The sequence below is a fragment of the Canis lupus genome, chromosome 9, assembly GCF_003254725.2.
Source record: "Canis lupus dingo isolate Sandy chromosome 9, ASM325472v2, whole genome shotgun sequence".
NCBI classification, from domain to species: domain Eukaryota; kingdom Metazoa; phylum Chordata; class Mammalia; order Carnivora; family Canidae; genus Canis; species Canis lupus.
Genome location: NC_064251.1, coordinates 55,783,621 through 55,802,978, shown reverse-complemented (window position 1 = coordinate 55,802,978; position 19,358 = coordinate 55,783,621). Strand labels below are relative to the sequence as shown.

The following is a 19,358-nucleotide window of genomic DNA, read 5'->3' as shown; positions in this document are numbered from 1 at the left end:
ATCATGACTTGAGCCCAAGGCAGACTTAACAGACTGAGAGCCACCCAGGTGCCCCATGGGGCTCATCTATATTGTGTTTCCCCCACTCCTTCTGTCCCTGTCGTGCTAGAGTTGGCAGTCAGGGGGCTGCAGTACCTGTGGCTTCTTGGACACTACCTGTTCCTGGGCTTGTGTCTGCAGACAAGTATCCTCAGAGGATGAGCTCTTGGCCCTTCTCCTAGCCTCAGAGGCCTTGCCCAGGAGAGCCTGGTGGCCAGGAGCCCTGCCTCAAGTCAGGCCCACTGAGCCACCCTAAGGTCCGCTGCGCTGCTTACAGGCTAGGAGACCCTCAGGGTTGACTTCATCTCTGAGCCTGGCTTCCTAATTGGGAAAGTGAGCATAACTTGACTTTGGCCATGGGTTGTGAGGACCCAGTCATTTCACAATGGTTAGTGGCTGCGTATTCTTCATTCTCATGCAAATGACAGCAGCCAACCCCAAAATACTGGAATGTTAGGTGTTGGTGAGTATTAGGAAGGAAATACCAGCAGTTAATTAGGGTGGCAGGCAGGGTTTGCTTAAGCGACAGGGTTGGGAAGGACACCTTAGAGGACCATGAGTCTTGGAGAGAGCTGGGGGCAGGGGGGCAGCCCAGCGCTGCAGGGGGGTCGGGAGGGCAGAGGCCTCAACAGGTCATTACCGTCAGCTTTGGGATTTAGTCTCTGAATGTCCTTTGGGAAGCTGCTGGAGGGTTTGGCGGTGACGAGGGCCTGGAGTATGTGGGGCCAGAGGGGAGGTGGGCACCATGTGGGTGGTGTGAGGATTGTGGCCTGGACTAGGGTTCAGTGAGGACGAGGTGAGAGGTGGTCCCATTTGGCTGTGTTGAGAGCTTTCACTAACAGGAAGGTGTGAAAGAGCAAAGAGAAGCCCAGAGTAGCCCCAATTCTTGGCTTGTGCAGCTGAATTGATGCCATTTACTGAGCTGGGGCAGATGTGGGAACAGGGATTTGTTGTTGGGGGGTACCAACAAGGGTATCCCCAACAGCAAATTTTTTTCTTTTTTAAGAAAGAAAAGGGTACTTGTTTGCTTCTAAGAAGGGGTGTGGAGTAGGCATCTGGGTCTGCTGAGCTAGAGCCAGGGATGGGGCTGGGCTGCTAGATTAGGGAGTGGTCAGTGAGCAGCAGGTCCCTGGGGTCACCAAGGCAGCAATGGGGATGAAGGTGAGAGGAGGGCTGGCTGGTTCCGGGCAGACTGGCAGGAGAGGTGCGTGGAGGGAGACCCTAAGGTCAGAGCCCTGGACACGTGGCTAAGAGGATGGAATGGGCCCTGGGTCTTTGTGCCTTGCTCAGGACTGCTTCGGTGGAATGGGTGGCAGGGTGGCAGAGGGCTGGGGAGGGAATGGGAGTCAGACATGGAGGTACACATGCTTCCTGCATCCTCACAAGGTCCCATGAGGAGCTCACGGGAGCACAGAGGTGAGGTCCCTGGTCCAAGGTCAACAGTCTGGAAGAAGGCACGCAGAGCTGGGACAGTCTGCTTGCCGAGCCATCCTCTACCACAGCACCTCACCTCTCTCTTACAGAGCTCTGCTGTAGAGGGAGCAGAGATGGGGAGGATGGGTGGGGGGCTCAAGGTCAAGGAAGGTTTGAAAGGGGTGGTGATCAGGCCCATTGTGTGCTGAGGAGGGAGGCTGATGGCAGTGAGGCCTGGAAAATGGGCCAGGCTGCTTGTCCCTGCTCAGTGAAGGGAAGACAGACCCTTGCATCAACTTGGGCCTTGTGCATTGTTCTGGATTCACTTCTGCCAGGAAGTGTGAGCAGGGCCACCGATCACCTGTGAAGTACAGGGAACAGTCAGACACCGAGCCCACGGGCAAGGGCTTCAGTGCAGGGTGGGAAGCCCACCCAGGACCTGGGTATGGGACTGGCAGGTGCTCACACCTCCCTCCCATGCTGTGCTCAGCAGAGGGTGGCCACATTGCTGTCACTCCCTGGGGCTCTAAAGTAACCCGAGTGGGGCTGGCTCCCAGAGCTGCAGGAGGGAGCGTCGGCTTCCCAGGCTTCCCACCGTCCTGGACTAGAGAGGCCCAGAGGACAAGTTGAGCTCCACACCTGTGTTCCCTGCTCAAGGGGGGACGAGGCTGGGCCCTGCTCCCTGGGGTTACTCCCCCAGCATACCCTGGGGGGTGGGAGCAAAGAGACCCTTCCTAGCAGAACCCCCGACAGGAGCTGGGCTTGGGAGGAGAGCAAAGGGGAGAGCTTGGTGTGCCCAAGACTTGCACCCAAGTCGAGTGACACGTTCTTTTTGAGTCTAACAAGCAGTAAGCATACGTTACACATATGGTATTTGCAGGCATTTGGAAATGAAAAAGGTGAGAATCCTTCCTTTAAGAGACTTCTAACCTGCAGCGCCTGGCTGGCTCGGTCAGTGGAGCACGCAACTCTTGATCTCAGCGTTGTGAGTTTGAGCTCCACATTGCGTGTAGAGATGACTTTAAAAAATCCTAAAAAAACAAAAACAAAAACAAAAACCCAAAACTTTCCAACCTAGAGGGGGAAATGGGGATCTTGGACCAGCTGTGGGGCAAGTGGGATGATGGGCTCTGGGGGAAAGCTTGGGGAAGGCTCTAGGGAGCAGGTGGCATTTGAGTGGGGCCTTGAATGATGGGCAGAGACAAAGGGCATTCTAGTGGGGGGCAGTTTTGAACAGAGGTGTGGAGGTGTGGGTCACAGGAGGCAGAGCTGGAAAAGTAGATGGGGGGCTAGTCTGTAGAGGGCTCTGAGCGACCTCTGGAAGAGACTCCCATATCTACACATCCCGTTGACATGACACAATTACATTGAATTATATGCAAAATGTATGCATTTCGTGTCTGTGTTCCCTGTCAGTGGTCTGCAGGAAGACAGGGGCCCACTGGGTGCTGTACCCCAGAGCCTGCCAGACTGGCACATAGCAGGCACCAGTAAATAAATGTAGTATCAGTGGCCAGGAAAGATGTTTAATTGGTGCCTGTGTGTGTGTGTGTGTGTGTATGTGAGAGACAGACAAAAACATCCACTGGGTTTTAGGACCCCCTGTCAGCTGTCTGGGAGCAGGGTCAAAAGCTGGGTGCCAGTGATGGGGCTGGGGGCCTTGGCCCAGGTAAGACATTTTGAAGGTTCAGTGCAGGGCAGAGAGCGGGCCCTGGGCTGGGAAGGGGGAGATTCAGGTAGGATTTGGTGCCAAGGGAAGGGGATGAGTTCTCAGCGGCCCTGGGGACTGCCCCTCTGTGCCTCGGGTGGGGCTGGCCATGCTCAGCTGTGGCTGCTGAGTTGGATGAGCTCTGTTGGGTAGATGTTTGGACCTGGCTGATGGTGAGGCGGGCAGGGCTGCTGAGACCCCAAGCCTGGTGGTGGGGGTGGGGAGAGCCCAGGCTGTAGGGACCTCCAGGAATCCTTGTCCCTGGGCTCTGCTAGTGCTCCAGCTCCCTTCCTTCCCTGCTGTCTGGGTCCCAGCTGCACTGGCCTCTGTTCCGTTCTTCAGACTCCCTGGACCATGGAACCCAGAAGCCTGTTCCTGACTGGAAACCCCTGGTCATCTTTTCAGCGTGCCACCGAGGCCTCATCACTTCCTCTGAGAGTCCTCACCTGGCCCCTAGACCTCCCGTGTCCACGCGCCGGTCCCCCTCTCTGACCACTCAGCATACCCTGGCTGTGGGGGCTGCATATATGGCAGTGGCGGCCCCAGGATGTGTAGTAAGGGATGCTGGAGGCACAGCCACTTAACTGCAAGGTGGGGTGTGGTAAGGAACTGTTTGCAGACACAGCTTCTCTTTACTTGGGACTCCTACACTTAGCACCCACCATTGCTGTTCCTTACATGCCTGTCCTGTCTCCTGCCACCCCCAGGAGGGTGCCGCATGCTACGGGGCTTGGGGCATCTCTGTGAATGGCAGTGATGAGCTGGGGCCTTCCCTGTGGAGGAATGGTGGAGATGCAGAGGCGGGCCATGTCTCCCAGGAGAGCCCAGCGGGGAGGCTGGAGGGCCGGCACCGAAGTTGGGGTATGTGGGGACCGCAGGGCAGTTTTGAGGGTGTGGGGGCTGAGGCAGAAGTGTGGGGGCTGGGAAGACGTGAGGGAAGTGTGGGTAGAGTGGCTGGGGAGAGAGGGAGAAAGGCAAGCCCTGAGGAACCTGAAGGCAACTTGCCGCTCAGGACCTGGAGTCCTCAAGGGGCCAGATGGGGCCCAAGAGGCCCAGGTCAGGGCCAAGCTGTCAGGTGCTCACTGGGGCTGGCGTTGGCTCGCTCACTTGGCAGACATCCCCGGAACCTTCTCTGCCCCAAGCCTTGTGCTGGGTGCTCGGATGCTACAGTGAGTGAGAGAGGTGGGCCCTTCTTCCTGGAGCCTATTCTAGCATGACTCATCCTAATGAAACATTCGAAATGCCCTGTGTGTCCAACAGTTGGGGATTATTAGAAGCAGGATGGAATGGTCGTACAATGAGCCATCAGAGGATGCGCTTTATTTATTATTTATTTATTTATTTATTTATTTATTTATTTATTTATTTATTATTTATTCTTCTGCAAAGATGCTTAGGACTTTGTTGCTGAGCAGGTAAAACGGCTCCAATGACTAGAGGTAAAGTAGAACTCCTTTTTGTAAAACAACAAAATCTACAGTTTTGCCCCATCTGTCTTTCTCCATCTACATGGACAAAGGGCTGCTTAGCTCTGGGTGGTGGGGATGTGAGGGTTTTTGGGAAATCTTCATTGCTTTTCCTGCTCCCCAAAAAAGATTTATGAAAATGTTAAACACTAGTGAGCCACAAAAGAAAGAAACCTCAAGTTTTAACTTTGCCTGTTGGTTTTCATAGTGGATTTTTAAATCTTTCCACAATGCCTGCATGTTATTTTGTAATAATAATAATAAAAATATACGGATACAAAAGTTTTTCCTAAAGAGCGCCAAGTCTGGTGTACCTCTGGCGGGGAGGCAGGAGGGAGAGGAGGGAGGAGACCTACTCAGATGGGCAGGCTTCCTGGAGGAGGAGAGCTGTCGGAGGACTGATGATGAGAACTTCAGCGGGCTGGACTCAGCAAGGGAGGGCTCCCTGGTGGGCATCTGGGCATCTGCAGCCTCTCCCGGGGCTGGCGGTGACCGCTGGAGCCAGCCCCTGCTCTCAGGATCCCAGCGAATGTGGGCTGAGTCCAGAAGTCAACCCCAGACTTGAGGTACACTTTCTCCCCTGCCACCAGCCTGGAATGGGGGTGACGATGGTGATAAGCCAAGGGAGGGATGGTTCCGTTTTCTAATGCTTGTGATACTGCGGAAGGTGGCTTCCCTACTCAGCAAAGGGACAGAGCCCGGAGTCCTAGCTTCATCCACCACTCTCCTCTGAGCAGGGGGCATTGAGGGCACTGTGCCCAGCTGGAGATGTCTGGCGCAGGATGATGTCTCTAGGGAGCACAGTGGTAGAGAGGACTCGGGAATCGGGCAGATCCGTGTGACCTGGGACAAGGTCTTCACCTCTCCGGGTCTCTCATTTCTCTCATCTGTGCGTGGGGATGGCAAGCAGTCTTGAGCCATGGCCCGGAGATAGTGTCCACAGCGCCTGGCATGAGGTCAGTGCCCCATGGTGTCCCTCTCACAGGGCAGACCAGCTGGTTCTGGTCCCAGTGCTTTTCCCTCTGTTCACTGCCACTGCTCTGTGACACTTAGCCCCCTCTCCGGGCAGACCTTTGCCAACCTCTACATGTAGGTGTCGACAGATCCCTCTTCCCTCCTTATTTGCTTAGGACTAGGTGAGGGCTTTTCCCAAGGGGCACTGCAAAGGCAGGCAGAGTGCAGGTGCCCCATCCCCAGATAACCAGAGCCCAGCCTCAGTTGGACCAGACTGCTCAGACCTCCACATGGGGACTTTGGGGTTGGTCTGTTCTCTAGGCAGACTGTTCTAGAATCTGCTCCCTAACCTCTGCAAGGGGTGGGGAGTGGGCTGGTCAAAGGGTGCGTGGGCTCTACTTCTAACTGTGTGGCCTTGAGCCAGTTACTTAACCTGTCTGAGCCTCAGTTTCCTTATGTATTAATTGGAGACAAATAAACATGGTCTAACAGGGATGACCGCACAATCCTTTGAAGGGGAAACACTTATGCAGGGTTTGCATTATCTCTCTCTCTCTCTTTTTGCATTATCTCATGTAATCTTTACCAGCCTACACGGGTGGGTGTGCAGGGGCAGAAGCACAAGGAAAGGACAGCTCTGGGGAGAGGGATGCACACCCGGGCTCTTGGGCTCCAACACAGCCATCCTCACTGCTGGGCTCAGTGATGCCCTTCGGTTCTTCATAGAGGTTTTAGAATGTACAGGAAAGCCTTTAGGGGACAATGGGCCTGAAGAGGACAGGGCAGGGGAGGCTTCCCTGCAGGTGGACAAGGACTCCAAGTAGCGAGAACCCCTGGGAAATCTCCGAAGTATAGACAGTGGGGCTCGTCCCATTGCTGCCTCCAGCCCCGGGCCCAGGCTCCAGCCTGGACCACACTGGCCTGGTGAGTCCTCCATGCACATTCTTGACCCTGCCATGTCCTCATCTGCCACTGCTGCTCTAGGATCCAGAAGCTGCCTGTAGCCTGACTTTGGGGTGTCCCTAGGAGACCTTGGAGCTGGTGGTTCCTGAGCCCAGCCCTTGTGTCTGGCCCTGTGTGAAGTGCTTAAAAGCACATCTCCCTTTGTCCTACTATGGGTCAACTATGTCCCCATTTCACAGAGGAGGAAACTGAGGTCCTGGTGAATGAAGTCACTGGCTGGCCAGGGAGGTGCTGGGTCTATTTCCTGTTCAGGTGCACATTCCTGTGGCCTCTCCCCAGAGACTTAACTGAAACATCAGGGTGGCCCTGGGCTGGCTTGTGCTGTCTCCACTCAGGTGGCCCCAGAGCCCTCCTCCTCCTCCTGTGTCAGAGCCCATCTCTCCAGGACCGGCCCCACATCCTTGTCCTGTGTGAGAGGCACCTACTTCTAGAGCCCCATTTCCTTCCGGGAGGCAGGGCCAGTCACACAAAGACAAGAGGAGGCAGGATTGCAAGGACCGTGATAGCCATTGTGGCTGGTAGCCATGTGCCAGCCTACAAGATATGCTTTCCTTGAGCCCTCATGGAGTCCCCATGGTGAGCTGAGAAAGTCACGTCACCTTCCTGCTCAGGGAGGGGGAAACCAGGGGGAGAGGGGGATGGCACAAGGACTCCAGCTCCCGTGAGTCAGGATGGAACCTGAGTTTGTCTGACGTGGGTCCTACATCATCAGCATGATGGGGCACTTCCAGCCGGGCAGGAGGAAGACTTCTGGTCCAGTGGAAATTGCTTATTGACCTAGGTGCTCCCAGTAGTCCTCCAATCTGGGCAGCCCAACTAGTGGACAGCATCCAGCAGGCCCCAAATCCTTGCACTAGCCTCTCTTTCATCCCCCAAATTCAACCCGCAAGCAGGTGCTATTGGAGCCTTCTTCAAATTATAACCCTAATCTGTCCACTTCTCCCTCACCTGCACCGCGGCCACCTCGATCTCAGCCCCTGTCAGTTCTTACAGGACCAGCGTGGCAGCCTCCTCTCAGGTCTCCTGGCTCCGCTCTGCCCTCCAAACCCTGGTTCCACATTGAGCCGCTCGAAGGTAAGTCCCATCATATTCTTCAAGTGGGTTCTCACCGCTGGCAGAACAGTCCACCACATGATCCAACTCCTCAGATCCCTTGTACTCTTCCCCACTTCCTGCCCCTCCAGTCACACTGCTCTCTTCGTGGTCCTCTAAGATGCCAAGCTCATTCCTGCTCCAGAGCCTTTGTACCTGCTGTATCCTCTGCTTGGACAGCTTGGGTCTCACGGTGAGCAGTGGTTCTGTCTGGTTGTTCAGGGCTCAGCTCAGATGCTGCTACCTCCAAGGGGCCCTCCCTGCTTTCTCTGAGAAGCTGCTGACGGGGCCTCCACCAGGCCAGCTCTTCTCCATCCTGCCCTCTGTTCTAGTTGCCTGTATGACTCTCATGATGATCTGAATTTATTATCTATTGATTTGCTTACTTGGTCATCATCTTCTCTCTCAATAGAATGTAAGCTCAGTTGGAGGGCAGGGAGCAAGTTTATCGTGGTCACCACTGACTCTCCAGTGCCTGGAACAGTGACTGTTCCACAGTGCACAGGTGCCCAACACCTGAGTGAATGCATGAAGTAGACTCCCCGTGCCTGGAGTCATCCTAGAAAAAGCTGGACAACAGGTGCTGGATGGAGTCCCGGCTGCCAGGCTGTCCATCCCCCAACTCCAGTACAGGAGCTCTGGGGCCCTGTGGAGAGCCACCCTGGCAGGTGGCCTAGGTGGACAACTCCCCAGTGTCCCAGGCACTGAGCTTTCGTGGTTCTGTGGTTCACTACCAAGCTTGGGCAGTACCCATCGAGCTCGACTGTGTGGACTTAGCCTTGGTAGGCTGGGTTTAAAGGAGATTCCCACCCCCACCCCAAGAGTGGAGGGGCAGAGGAGGAAAGAGAGACACTAAGCAGGAACTGCCCTGCTTTGGATGACCCAGAGATGCCCCCTGACATAGCAGGTCAAGTGTCCATCCTGGCTCTGAAGCCCCCGCCCCCAAACCACCAGGCCCCCCTTGCTTCCTCTCTGCCTCACAGCCTCCCCCCACCGGGGCCTCCCTCCTCTCACTGATGGGGCTCTTTCACAGCCACCTTCCCATGCTTTCCTGGCCCACAGGAGGTTGGGTCTTTCAGCCAACAACTTTATCAAGCACCCACTGTGTGCCAGGTGCTGTTCTCCAGATGCAGCGGCCTGTGAACTCCCTGCCCTGTGGAGTCTACACCCCAGCAAGGAGACAGCTGAGCGAGAGAAGGAATTCACGCTGGAACATCAGCCCGCTGTAAGGGTGACGAGAAAAATGTGGGTCAGGGTGGTAGAGGGGTACCGTTTAGGGGGGTGTCGGGGCGACACTAGAGCACAGACCCAATGGGGAGAGAGTTAGCCAGCAAAGGGCCGAGAGAAGAACCCCCCCCCCCCCCCCGCGCCCAGGGCCTAGCCAGGGTGGGAACAGCCTGGCCGCAGGAGGCGGGAGCACCCCAACTCACACAGAGTGGGCACTCTGCCGGGCTGGGGTGGGGGCACCCAGCAGGCTAGAGCAGGCACTCTGTATTCGCTCCCTGCGGGGCAGGAGCAGTGGCGGCTGGGCCTCCTCAGGCTGGCTTCCGGGGTGCAAGTGTATGCGGTGATGACACGGGGACAGCCGGAATTGCCAAGGTGGCCCGTCCCCACCACAGGGGTCAGATGTCGGCCAGGGAGGTACCACTGAGCTCTGCCCCCTCCCCAACGGGCTTTCAGCGATTACACCCCCGGGGAAGGTTGGGAGTTGGGCAGGCAGGCCGGGATCTGACTTCATGGTTCTCAATTGGAAGAGGGACAGTAGGAGAGCAAGAGGGAGCGGAGGGAGAGCAGCGAGCAGGGGAGCTCAGCACCGTCATCCAGGCGCCCCGCCTGGGGCCCTGCAGCAGAGCAGCTTCCTGAGGAGAGGGAGAGGGCATGTGGGAACCTCTTCTGAAGGAGGGCTGCCAGGGGTTGATTGAGGGCGGGGAGCAGGGACTGGAAGTGCATTTATGGGAAACAGTCCAGACGTTCTGGGACTTGGGGCCTGAACGGGTTGGCGATGGGTGGTACCATGGACTGGATGGGAAAGGCTGAGGAAGAAGCAGGAGTGGGCTCTCAGGCGTGTGGGTGGAGACAGGGGAGCTCTGAGATGCCTGAGACCCCAAGAGGATAGGTCACGTGGTGTTGGGACCCCTAAGCCACGTTCAGCATAGAGGTCCCAACTGGGGACAGTAGTCAGGGGGTTGGTGGGACTGCATGACTTGTCCAGGAAAAGGTGGCAGGAAAAGAGAAGGGTACTAGGGCCAGAGCCCAGGACTTCTCTGGCATTTCCAGGAAGGGGAGAAGGACCCAGCAAAGGAGATTGGGAAGATAAGAGCCAGGAGAGTGGAACCAAATTGTTCTTTACCAGCTGGGTTGTTTTTTTTCGTTTGTTTTGTTTTCAAGATCTTATTTTTTTTAAGTAATGTCTACACCCAAAGTGGGTCTCGAACTCAGAACCCTGAGATCAAGAGTTGCATGCTTTATTGGCTGAGCCAACCAGGTGTCCCTATTTTTTATTTAATTTTTTTCAGACTTTATTTATTTGTTCCTGAGGGACACAGAGAAGCAGAGACACAGGCAGAGGGAGAAACAGGCTCCCTGCAGGGAGCCCAATGCGGGACTCTGTCCCAGGACCCGAGGGATCACCTGAGCCAAAGGCAGATGCTCAACCACTGAGTCACCCAGGTGTCCCTGTTTTTTTATTTTTTAAACTGAGTTTGAGGAGTGTGTAGAGGAAGGACACTGGGGTTGGTGACCAAGCAGCCCCCATTCCTCTGGGAATAGGATCCCTTCTTCCCTCATGGAGAACCCACTGGAAGGGACTGAGGTGGGGCTACCAACCCCCCAGTCTTAGGGATAGACACAAGCCCAGACCTGGCCAATCAGAGGGCCCCTGCCTCCCATCTGCTGTGATTGGTTCGGGAATGAGCATGTGACCCAGGCTGTGCCTGTGAGCTTGATGGCTGGTACTTCTGTTGGGAGCTGTTGGGTAGGTGCCCCTGCTGCCAGGGTTGCTAAGCTGAGACAGTGTTGTCCTGGGGATGCTAAGACCAGCTGTGGCATTGTGGGGCCCAGCATCAAAAACAAATGCAGGGCCCCTTGCTCAAAAAGCAGGAAAAAGTACCATTAAAAGTACCTAGAATGCTTTTACTTCCTTTCGTAGGCTTGTACTCAACTTGTCATGGTGTTTTTTTATTTGCTGTTTAATGTCATTCTAGTAAAGAAAAATAAAAAAATTTAAATGATTAACATGGATTTTACCATTCATCTCTATGTTGTGCAATACCAGTTTTAAATGCAAATGTCAGATCATTTAATTCCTGTGCAGAATCACCAAAATTGTATAATTTTCATTTTGTGGCTTGTCCCTGAGGGTGCCTTGAGCTGGCCAGAAAAGACAAACACAAAGCAGACTCAGGAAGGTTATAGGAGGAGGAGTGGCTCCTTAGCCACACACAGCCGGCCAAGGGAGTGCTCTTGGGCTTGGGGATACTGCAGACCTTCCCAGACCCCGACCCTGCCCTGGGTGCCCAGATGCATTCTCCCTTGCTCCCTTGGGCCTGACGGTTGCTGAATTACCCCTCCCACCAACCACCAGACTGTGTCTAGCCCCTGGCCTAGAGGTGGGGCCTGGAGAGGTTGACCAGGCCCCCACCTCAGCCTGCAGCAGAGGTGATCCAAGGATCTCAGGCCTTGGACGAGGGTAGGTGGCAGGCTCGTCCCTGCCTAGACAGGGGCTCCAGTTGCATGCCAGACGAGCAGTGGTGTTGCCAATCCAGGGCAATGATGGCTGCTGGCACACCTTGTGATACCTGCCCCAACCCTCCCTGTGCCTGTGCCCAGGGTGGAGAGTGGCATGGTCACAAAGAGGGGGAGGCCAGGCAGGGCCAGGGTGCCAAGGGGTAAGGGGGCAGCTGAGAACATGTCCCATGGAGACAGAATAGTACATGGCCTGAAGCTCCAAGTCCTTGGCGCGTGCTCCATTGTACCATCAGATTTCACTTACAACACAGATTCAAAGACAAATGGTTATGGATTTCCAGACAGCAGCTGCGGAACGTTAAACCCCAAGCATGGGGTCCTTTGAATGTGAAGCCCTGTGTGATCGCCCTGGTCACAGGCCTGTGAAGCTGGGCCTGGCCGGTGGCCATCTTGCTCATGCCTCTGAGCAAACCTAGGAGAGGCCAAGGAGAGCCAGGAAGCACCAAGGGACGGTGAGCAAGCCCTGGTGACGTCACATGAGCCTCTGAGTCCAGCTGTGCCCGCAGCTGAATACCCAAGAACTTCCCAGTTCCTGAGCCAGTTAATCTCTTCTGTGCTCCAGCCAGCTGAGGCCTGAGTGCTCAGGACCCACAGAGGTGAGGATCCAGGCTTGCCAGTCTGGATACCTGGATTCCTTTCTTGACTTAAAAGAGTTTCATACCTGTCCATCCAGTTGGAATGCCTGTAGGTCAGAGATCTAACTGCCCTCCCCACGTGGACCTGTTCTGTTCTCAGCCAGGTCTATTATCTGTCTCAGACCTCCAGTTCTTTCTCGGGAGAAAGGAAAGCTTTATTCCTTGGCTTTCCCAGTGCTCCCCAGGCTGGGTAATGTGGATGTTGAAGGAGAACCTCAAATTCCACCCTGGAGTGTGTGCATGCGTCTGTGTGTGTGTGTGTGTGTGTGTGTGTGTGTGTGTGTGTGTTTAGTGCCCTGGAGGGCAACTGAGGGCATGGGGGTGGGTAATAAATGTGGAAGGTACATGAGAATGTTCAAGAAGCTTCCAGAAAGAGGGGAGAGGAGTTAGAGATGGAGGAGGAAGGGGGTGGGAATTGCCTGACTAGGGGAAGACAGGCAAACAATCCTATACCAACTGTTTCATCTTTACTCCTTGGTGGAAAAAATAAATAAACAAATAAACTACTCCTTGGTGGGACACCTGGATGGCTCAGCGGTTGAGCGTCTGCCTTTAGCTCAGGGCGTGATCCCAGCATCTGGGATCGAGTCCCACATCGGGCTCCCTGCGAGGAGCCCGCTTCTCTCTCTCTCTCTCTCTCTCTCTCTCTCTCTCTCTCTCTCTGTCTCTCATGAATAAATAAATAAAAATCTTTAAAAAAAATAAAGAAAAAAAAAATAAACTACTCCTTGGTGGGATGCCTGGGTGGCTCAGTGGTTGAGCATCTGCCTTTGGCTCAGAGCATTATCCCCGAGTCATGCGATCAAGTCCTGCATTGGTTTCCTTGCTGGGAGCCTGCTTCTCCCTCTGCCTGCATCTCTGTCTTTCTATCATTAATAAATAAATAAACAAAATTAAAAAAAAATAAACCACTCCTTGGAATGGACAGATAGCCCATTCACTCAGCCATCCATCTGTCCATCCGTCCATTCAATCTCTAAGCATATGTCCTGAGTGAAAAACTGTTAAACACACACTGAGTACATGTTGACTGTCAGGCATAGCCAGGCCCTAAAGATACCCAGACACCTTCCTGGAGATTAACCTTTTTGAAAACATGAGTGCCAACTATGGAAAGACAAAAAAAAAATTTTTTTTTTCAACAAAGTTTATAGGGTACCTCCTCCGCCCTCCGTCCCCAGCCCCAGAGTAAAAAGATCTGGATTGGATCTCTCTGAAGGAAGTTGCCACCTTCTTACTTCTTTGGTCATCAGTTTTGCTCACTAGGAGAGAGTCTGTAGAAAAACAGCCCTTATTTCTGCAGCGAAGATTTATTATCTGGGCAGATATCAATATCAGAACTCTCATGTACTGGGTGCCTACTATATGCCAGCTGTGGTGCCGTAGGAGACTCACTGTGCAGGTGAGTACTCACGGGCAACCTCATTTTGTAGACAAGGGACTGGGGAGGGCTGGAGAGGGATAAGTGAAGAGCCTGTTGTTACCTAGAAAGCGGCAGAGTCCAGTTCGCGCTCAGGTCTGTGTGCTTGGAAGCACAAGGCTGGGCTTTGGACAGGCACACCCAGTGGGGGCGGCCACCCGGAGCCCCCTGTTGCTTGGCCTCACATGTGCTGGTCCGCCTTTGCTCATCCAATATTACAACTTCCAGGGAGGGGATGCCACACAACCCATTATGCGGCACTGGGACCACCGCCCACCCGCCTCCCTCTTTGCTGAGGGTCCCTTGGATGGGTGCGTCCATGGGGCCCAATCCATTAGCAAGAGGGTCAGAGCTCCAACTGGCCTGGAGCCTTGGCCAGCCCAGTGTGACTAGGGAAACTGGTTGGGGCAGCTGACCCACACTGTGGTTGTACTGGCCTATCTCCTCCCTCTGCACCCCAGACACCCTCCCCCCGCTGACCTAGGGAAAGAACAGAAATTCCCAAAACGCCAGTAAGGGCTCTCCTGTTTCTTGAGTGCTTTCTGTATGCCAGGCACGGCTCAGCATTCCTCTGTAGGTCACAGCCGCATCCTCAGTCCCTGCCTTCCCCCTGGTCCCATCTCTTGCCACCGTCCCCTGTGCCCTCTGCCTCAGCCCCACAAGCTACCTTCCTGGTCCTCCGACCTGCCCAGTGAGGCCCTGTGTTCAGCCTCTGTCCTTGCTGCTCCTGCCTGGACTGCTCTGTCACTGTGTCCCCAGAGGCTAGTGGTAGAGATTTCTAGTACCCCACCACCTGCCCTTCACCTCCCCTTCCCAGGCCCTCCTGCCTGCCCCCAGCCCTGCTCCTGCTGGACCCCTGCAATTAGGAAAGGTCAGGAGTTAGGCCAGGTCAGGAGACTAACTGGGGCCAATGGCCCATGAGGAGAGGCGAGGGGACTCGCTTCCTGACCACGAGACTCTGCACCCCTGAATCACTGAGTCATTTTGTGGAGCATGCAGCTTCGGAGAGTTGCCAGTTTGGCTGGACATTGCTTTGTCAAGAACTCCATCTTCGCTGTGTTACACCTCTGAGATTTGGGGGTCAATTTGTGGTGACAGCATAGCCTATCCTATCCTGACCAATACAGCTGACCCATCCAGTTCTCAGCTGACACGTCACTTGCTGTGACCACCGCATCTGAGCGGCGCCACCCTCTTCTCCTGAGCCCTGTCTAGCCCTGTTTTTATTCTCCTGTAACACATAACTTAATGTTTATTTCTTCCTTTGCTTCTCGTCTGTCTCCTCTGCTGGAATGTAAGCTCCATGGGGGCAGGGCCCTTGGCTGTCTTGTTCACGGCTGCATCTTTGGTGCCTAGCACAGTGCCTGGCGCTCCATAAATATTTGAATGGCTGGATGCATAAGTTTCTTTCTTTCTTTCTTTCTTTCTTTCTTTCTTTCTTTCTTTCTCTTTCTTTCTTTCTTTCTTCTTTCTTTCTTTCTTTCTTTCTTTCTTTCTTTCTTTCTTTCCTTTCTTCTTTTTTTTTAAGATTTACTTATTTATTTTATTTTTAAAAACATTTTATTTGTTTATTTGAGAGAGGGAACACAGTGAGAGAGAGCGAGCACAAGCGGGGATGAGGGGCAGAAGGTTGGAGGGACAAGTGGACTCCTCACTGAGCAGGGAACCTGAGCAGAGCTCGATCTCAGGACCCTGAGATCATGACCTGAGCCGAAGGCCAACTCTTTTTTTTTTTTTTTTTCCAAGCCAAACTGTATCCAGCTTTATTAAAGATACTTCTCATAAACAATCATGGTATTTCAGGCAGGACATGGGCAGACGATCGTTAACAGTATACAACAACTTTCAAACTCCCTTCTTCAACGGACTACCAAAATCAGAAAGCCACTATAAAACCCAATGAAGTGGGATCCCTGGGTGGCGCAGCGGTTTGGCGCCTGCCTTTGGCCCAGGGCGCGATCCTGGAGACCCGGGATCGAATCCCACGTCGGGCTCCCGGTGCATGGAGCCTGCTTCTCCCTCTGCCTGTGTCTCTGCCTCTCTCTCTCTGTGACTATCATAAATAAATAAAAATTAAAAAAAAAAGAATATCTCATTTAAAAAAAAAAAAAAACCCAATGAAGTCTTCATGTGATGCTCTGAACAGGGAAAGTTTAGAGTGAGGGTTGACAGTTCACATTTAGCATGTTGTTTAACAACTTTTCACAAGCCGACCCTGATTTTCAGGAAATGAAATGAAAATGGCAGAATTATCAATCTGAAGATCCACAAGCTAAAAAAAGGAACTCTTTTGAGGGACGCCATCTCAGTGGTGACACCGTAAAGTCCAGATTGCCTGACATACTGGGAACCATTTCATGGGGTCAGGTTCCAACAGGTCTCTGGGTTTAAGGGAGTCAAGTCTATGTTGAAGGCAGAGAGGGAGAAGAGGATATAAAAAAATGAATTTTAGTTTTTCCACACCACCAAGGTGGCTCATGTGTGTCAACATCAAGGAATCCTTCCTCCTGGGAGCCAAGAGGAAGTTTCTCAAAACTAGAAGGGGAAGGTGTTTTTCCCTCTTGTTATCAATCTAGCTTCGGAGATATTCTATTAGTGACATATGCCCTTCCCCCAAAACAACAATGAAGTGTTCTGTGTGCTAACAACATAGCTTAAAAAAAAAAGTAAAACAAAATTCTGCATTTTTATAAACTTGATAAAAAATAGTATTTCAAACTGTACAGTCACCAGAAGTACACAGTTATCAAAAATGCACATACTTCACTTGGCATCTCCAGCACCTTCAGCTTTCTGTGCCTGGACTGTTTTGGCATCTCCATTTTCTGCAGGGTTATTTCCATCCTTGCCAGCATCAGCTTTCCCCTTTATCCCTTTGGGTACCTTCTCTCCCTTCTTTGCAGGGGCCTTTTTAGGCTTGGGCTCTGGCTTTGGAGGAGCAGGTTTAGCAGATAACCTTGCAGATCTTCTCTGTGGCTCATCCTTCACCTTGGCTTTATCTCCTTTAGCATCCCCTTCAGCCTTTCTCTTGGGCATGGTGGCGACGGCAGCAGGACGTAAGCGCTGGACGCGGGGATGTGGCGGCACGCGGGCTTTGGCCGGTCCGGGGGTCTCGCCTCTTCTTCTTCACATTGCTCCCGAAGGCCAAGTCTTAACCGACTGAGCCACCCAGGCGCCCCCAGATATACCTATTTATGTTAGAGGGAGAGAGAGGGAGAGAGAGAGAGAGAGAACGAGCAGGAGGGGCAGAGGGAGAGGGAGAGAGAATTTTAAGCAGACTCCACGCTGGGCATGGAACCCAATGTGGGGCTTGATCTCACCACCCAGGGATCAGGACCTGAACTGAAACCAGGAGTCAGACGCTTAACTGACTGTGCCACTCAGGTGCCCCCGAATGCATGGATATCTTGAGTGCGTGAGACAGGCAGATGACCATTGCTCATGGGTAGTTGTGGAATCTGATAAATGCCTCCTGCATTTTCCTTGCTGTGATTGGACATAAAGCCTCAGATCATCAGAAGGCTGGAAGCAATGGCTGCTTTTTTCCACTTTGGGGTCTTGATTTCTCTCCTCTTACCGGGTCTCCACAGGTGAGGGAATGTGGGCCTGATAGGAGAGGGACTCTCCTATCAAGGTAGGCCTGAGCCAGAACCTCCCCTCTGTCTCCAGACTCCTGATCCAGTGCTCTCTAGGCCGAGCTTTGCCAATTGCTCTTTGGTTTCAGCCTCGGTTGCTGAAAACATTTACCAAGCACATTTGCCTCTTCCTCCCCACCTTGCCAGGTTATCTAGCAACTCGGAGCAAATCATTCGGGTGATGATTGATGGGTAGGACTGGGTGGAGCTGGGCCAGGGGTCAGAGGTGAGAATGAACAAGGCTCCCTCCAGAATGCCTCCTCAACAACATCCTCAAGATGAGCTGTCGTTTTGTCTCACGCCTCTTTTAACAAAGACAGAGCGCAGGAGGGTGAATTCTGGTGAATCAAGGCTTTTTGGTGTGTATTCTGTTTCTCAGGGGGTGAGCCTGCCCCAGACAGGCTGAATATAGCGGCTCCCCCTCTCTGCTCTGTAGCAGGCTGTACATCGATTACAGCACCTGTCACGTCACATTTTTCTCTGAAAAATGTCTTGTTCATTTTTTCTTCTGCATAAAAAGCAATACGTGCTCATTGCAGAAAATTTGGAAAATATGGAAATGTATTAATGATCAAGCAAAGGTCATCTGTAAAGTCCCCACCTAGTAATAATCACTAGCATTTCAGAGCTCGTAGTCAGCCTTTTTTTCACCTGCACATGAGAAGAGATGTTACCTGTACCCCAGATGTCCCCAGACTGCACCAGCTGGGGGTATGATTCACCTAGGCATGGCCCCTCCCTCTCCATCCCGCTGGCACCCCTTGATCACCCTGGCCTTTCTTTCCCCAAAGCCTTTGCTGTTGTATCTGGGAGTGCTTGGAGGGGGCACATATGAGCTCCAGCCAAGTCCTTCCAGTTTGGCCTCCCCGCAGCTTGCCCACAGCTCTTAGCCCCTCAAGGGTGGCCCTTGTCACTGTCTCTGTCACGGAGCCCACTGGCTCCCCCAAGACCCTGCCCCCTGCCCCGGGGGGCTGCAGGCTCCCCTCTCCTGGTGATTCCTGAGTGGCAAATCTGGGAGGCACCAGATGGCCCTTGGAGCCTCATTACTTTGGGTAGGAGCTAGGAGAATGTTCCTTCCTCAGGGGCAAGCCCTGAAGCAGCCATGCCTGTGCCCTGGGTCTCCCCAAGTCTCACGTCTAAATGCTTCCTTTAGCTTGGCTTGCAGCCCCTCTCTCTGGAGGACATCTTTGGTCTGCCACCCTGTGCCACCCACTTCTGAGAAGAGCACCCCTTTTCTGCCCAGGAGTTTCCAGTGGGGACTACCAACCGCCCTCTGACCCTAGCAACAGGTCCGGCACAGGACACAGGCTTGGGACATGATAGGATCCTTTCTTGAGATTTTCTGAATTAAAAATAAGAGGACAGTCCCTGTTGGGTGGCAAAGCTTTGTGATGGGAAGCCAGGAACTGCCGTCTACAGCCATGTTGACAGACCCCCCAAGAAGTGGGTCTGCAGTTGGGGAGTGGTAATCTTAGTGCAGAGAAGGAAGTCACAGGACACACACACACACACACACACACACACACATACAGAAAGAGAGAGAGAGAGAGAGAGACAGAAGGGAGGCCATCCTAATGATTTGTCCCTGGATCCGGTTGTACCTGAAGCCAGATGTACCCCTGTCCACTGCGCAGTTTAGTTCCATCAGCCAAGAAATCCCACCTTTTACCCAAGCTGGTTCCAGTAACGTTGCTGTCCTCTACCATAAGCATCCTGAAAAGTACCAGAAATAGGTCAGTCTTTGTCCTGGGCAGGGTGGGATACAGATACCATGGTCCTGTGTGTCCCTCTGTCTATTGCCCAGGGTCCCAGAGCATGAAGCAATAAAGCAGTGGGAGGGCGGTGCTCCCAACCTGCTAGTTGAGGTTCAGCTGGAACTTATCAATATTACCATTTAGATGAGACTATTGCTGGCTCACATTGTGTCATATGTTACAAATTCCTCCCCACTAGACTCTGCATTCCAATAGGAAGCCTGGCCACTTCTTAACTGCGTGACTTTGGGCAAGTTTTCTCATTTCTAAAACAAGGATGCTAATAGTATCTATCTCAGAGAAAACCATATGAATGAATCCATAAAAAGGGACTTGCTGTTCTTTTATTTGCTGTATTTTTTGTGGTGCTTAGCTCAGTGCTCTGCACAGGCTAGGCGCCAAGTGGGTGCTCTGTAAATGTGTGACCAGTGAGTGGGGATGCAGAAAGACGCAGCTCCTGGTGGGCATGCCCTACACCGGAGGAATACCATGGACACTTACACACCCTACACCACGTCAAGGGCAATAAGAC

At 53.2% G+C, this 19,358-nt stretch overlaps 2 protein-coding genes across 8 annotated transcripts in view; one reads left to right on the top strand and one right to left on the bottom strand.

Moving 5' to 3' along the window:
* Positions 1-10,767, top strand: part of PTPA (protein phosphatase 2 phosphatase activator) — a 44,607-nt gene extending 33,840 nt beyond the window's left edge. For 4 of the 7 annotated variants that reach the window (XM_049114992.1, XM_049114993.1, XM_049114991.1 and 1 more), the window contains one exon: positions 3,503-10,767. In XM_049114992.1, the coding sequence (XP_048970949.1) occupies positions 3,503-3,652 (150 nt within the window). In that variant the 3' untranslated portion in view covers positions 3,653-10,767. The remainder of the gene's footprint in view (positions 1-3,502) is intronic. The other 3 variants (XR_007413266.1, XR_007413264.1, XR_007413265.1) reach the window with 3 other exon arrangements.
* Positions 10,768-16,109: 5,342 nt separating this feature from the next.
* LOC112677301 (non-histone chromosomal protein HMG-17-like) lies at positions 16,110-16,566 on the bottom strand. Its single transcript, XM_035721058.2, has one exon. It carries the CDS (start codon positions 16,471-16,473, stop codon positions 16,201-16,203), a length of 273 nt encoding a protein of 90 aa, XP_035576951.1. The 5' UTR covers positions 16,474-16,566; the 3' UTR covers positions 16,110-16,200.
* Between the last annotated feature and the right edge of the window lie 2,792 nt (positions 16,567-19,358).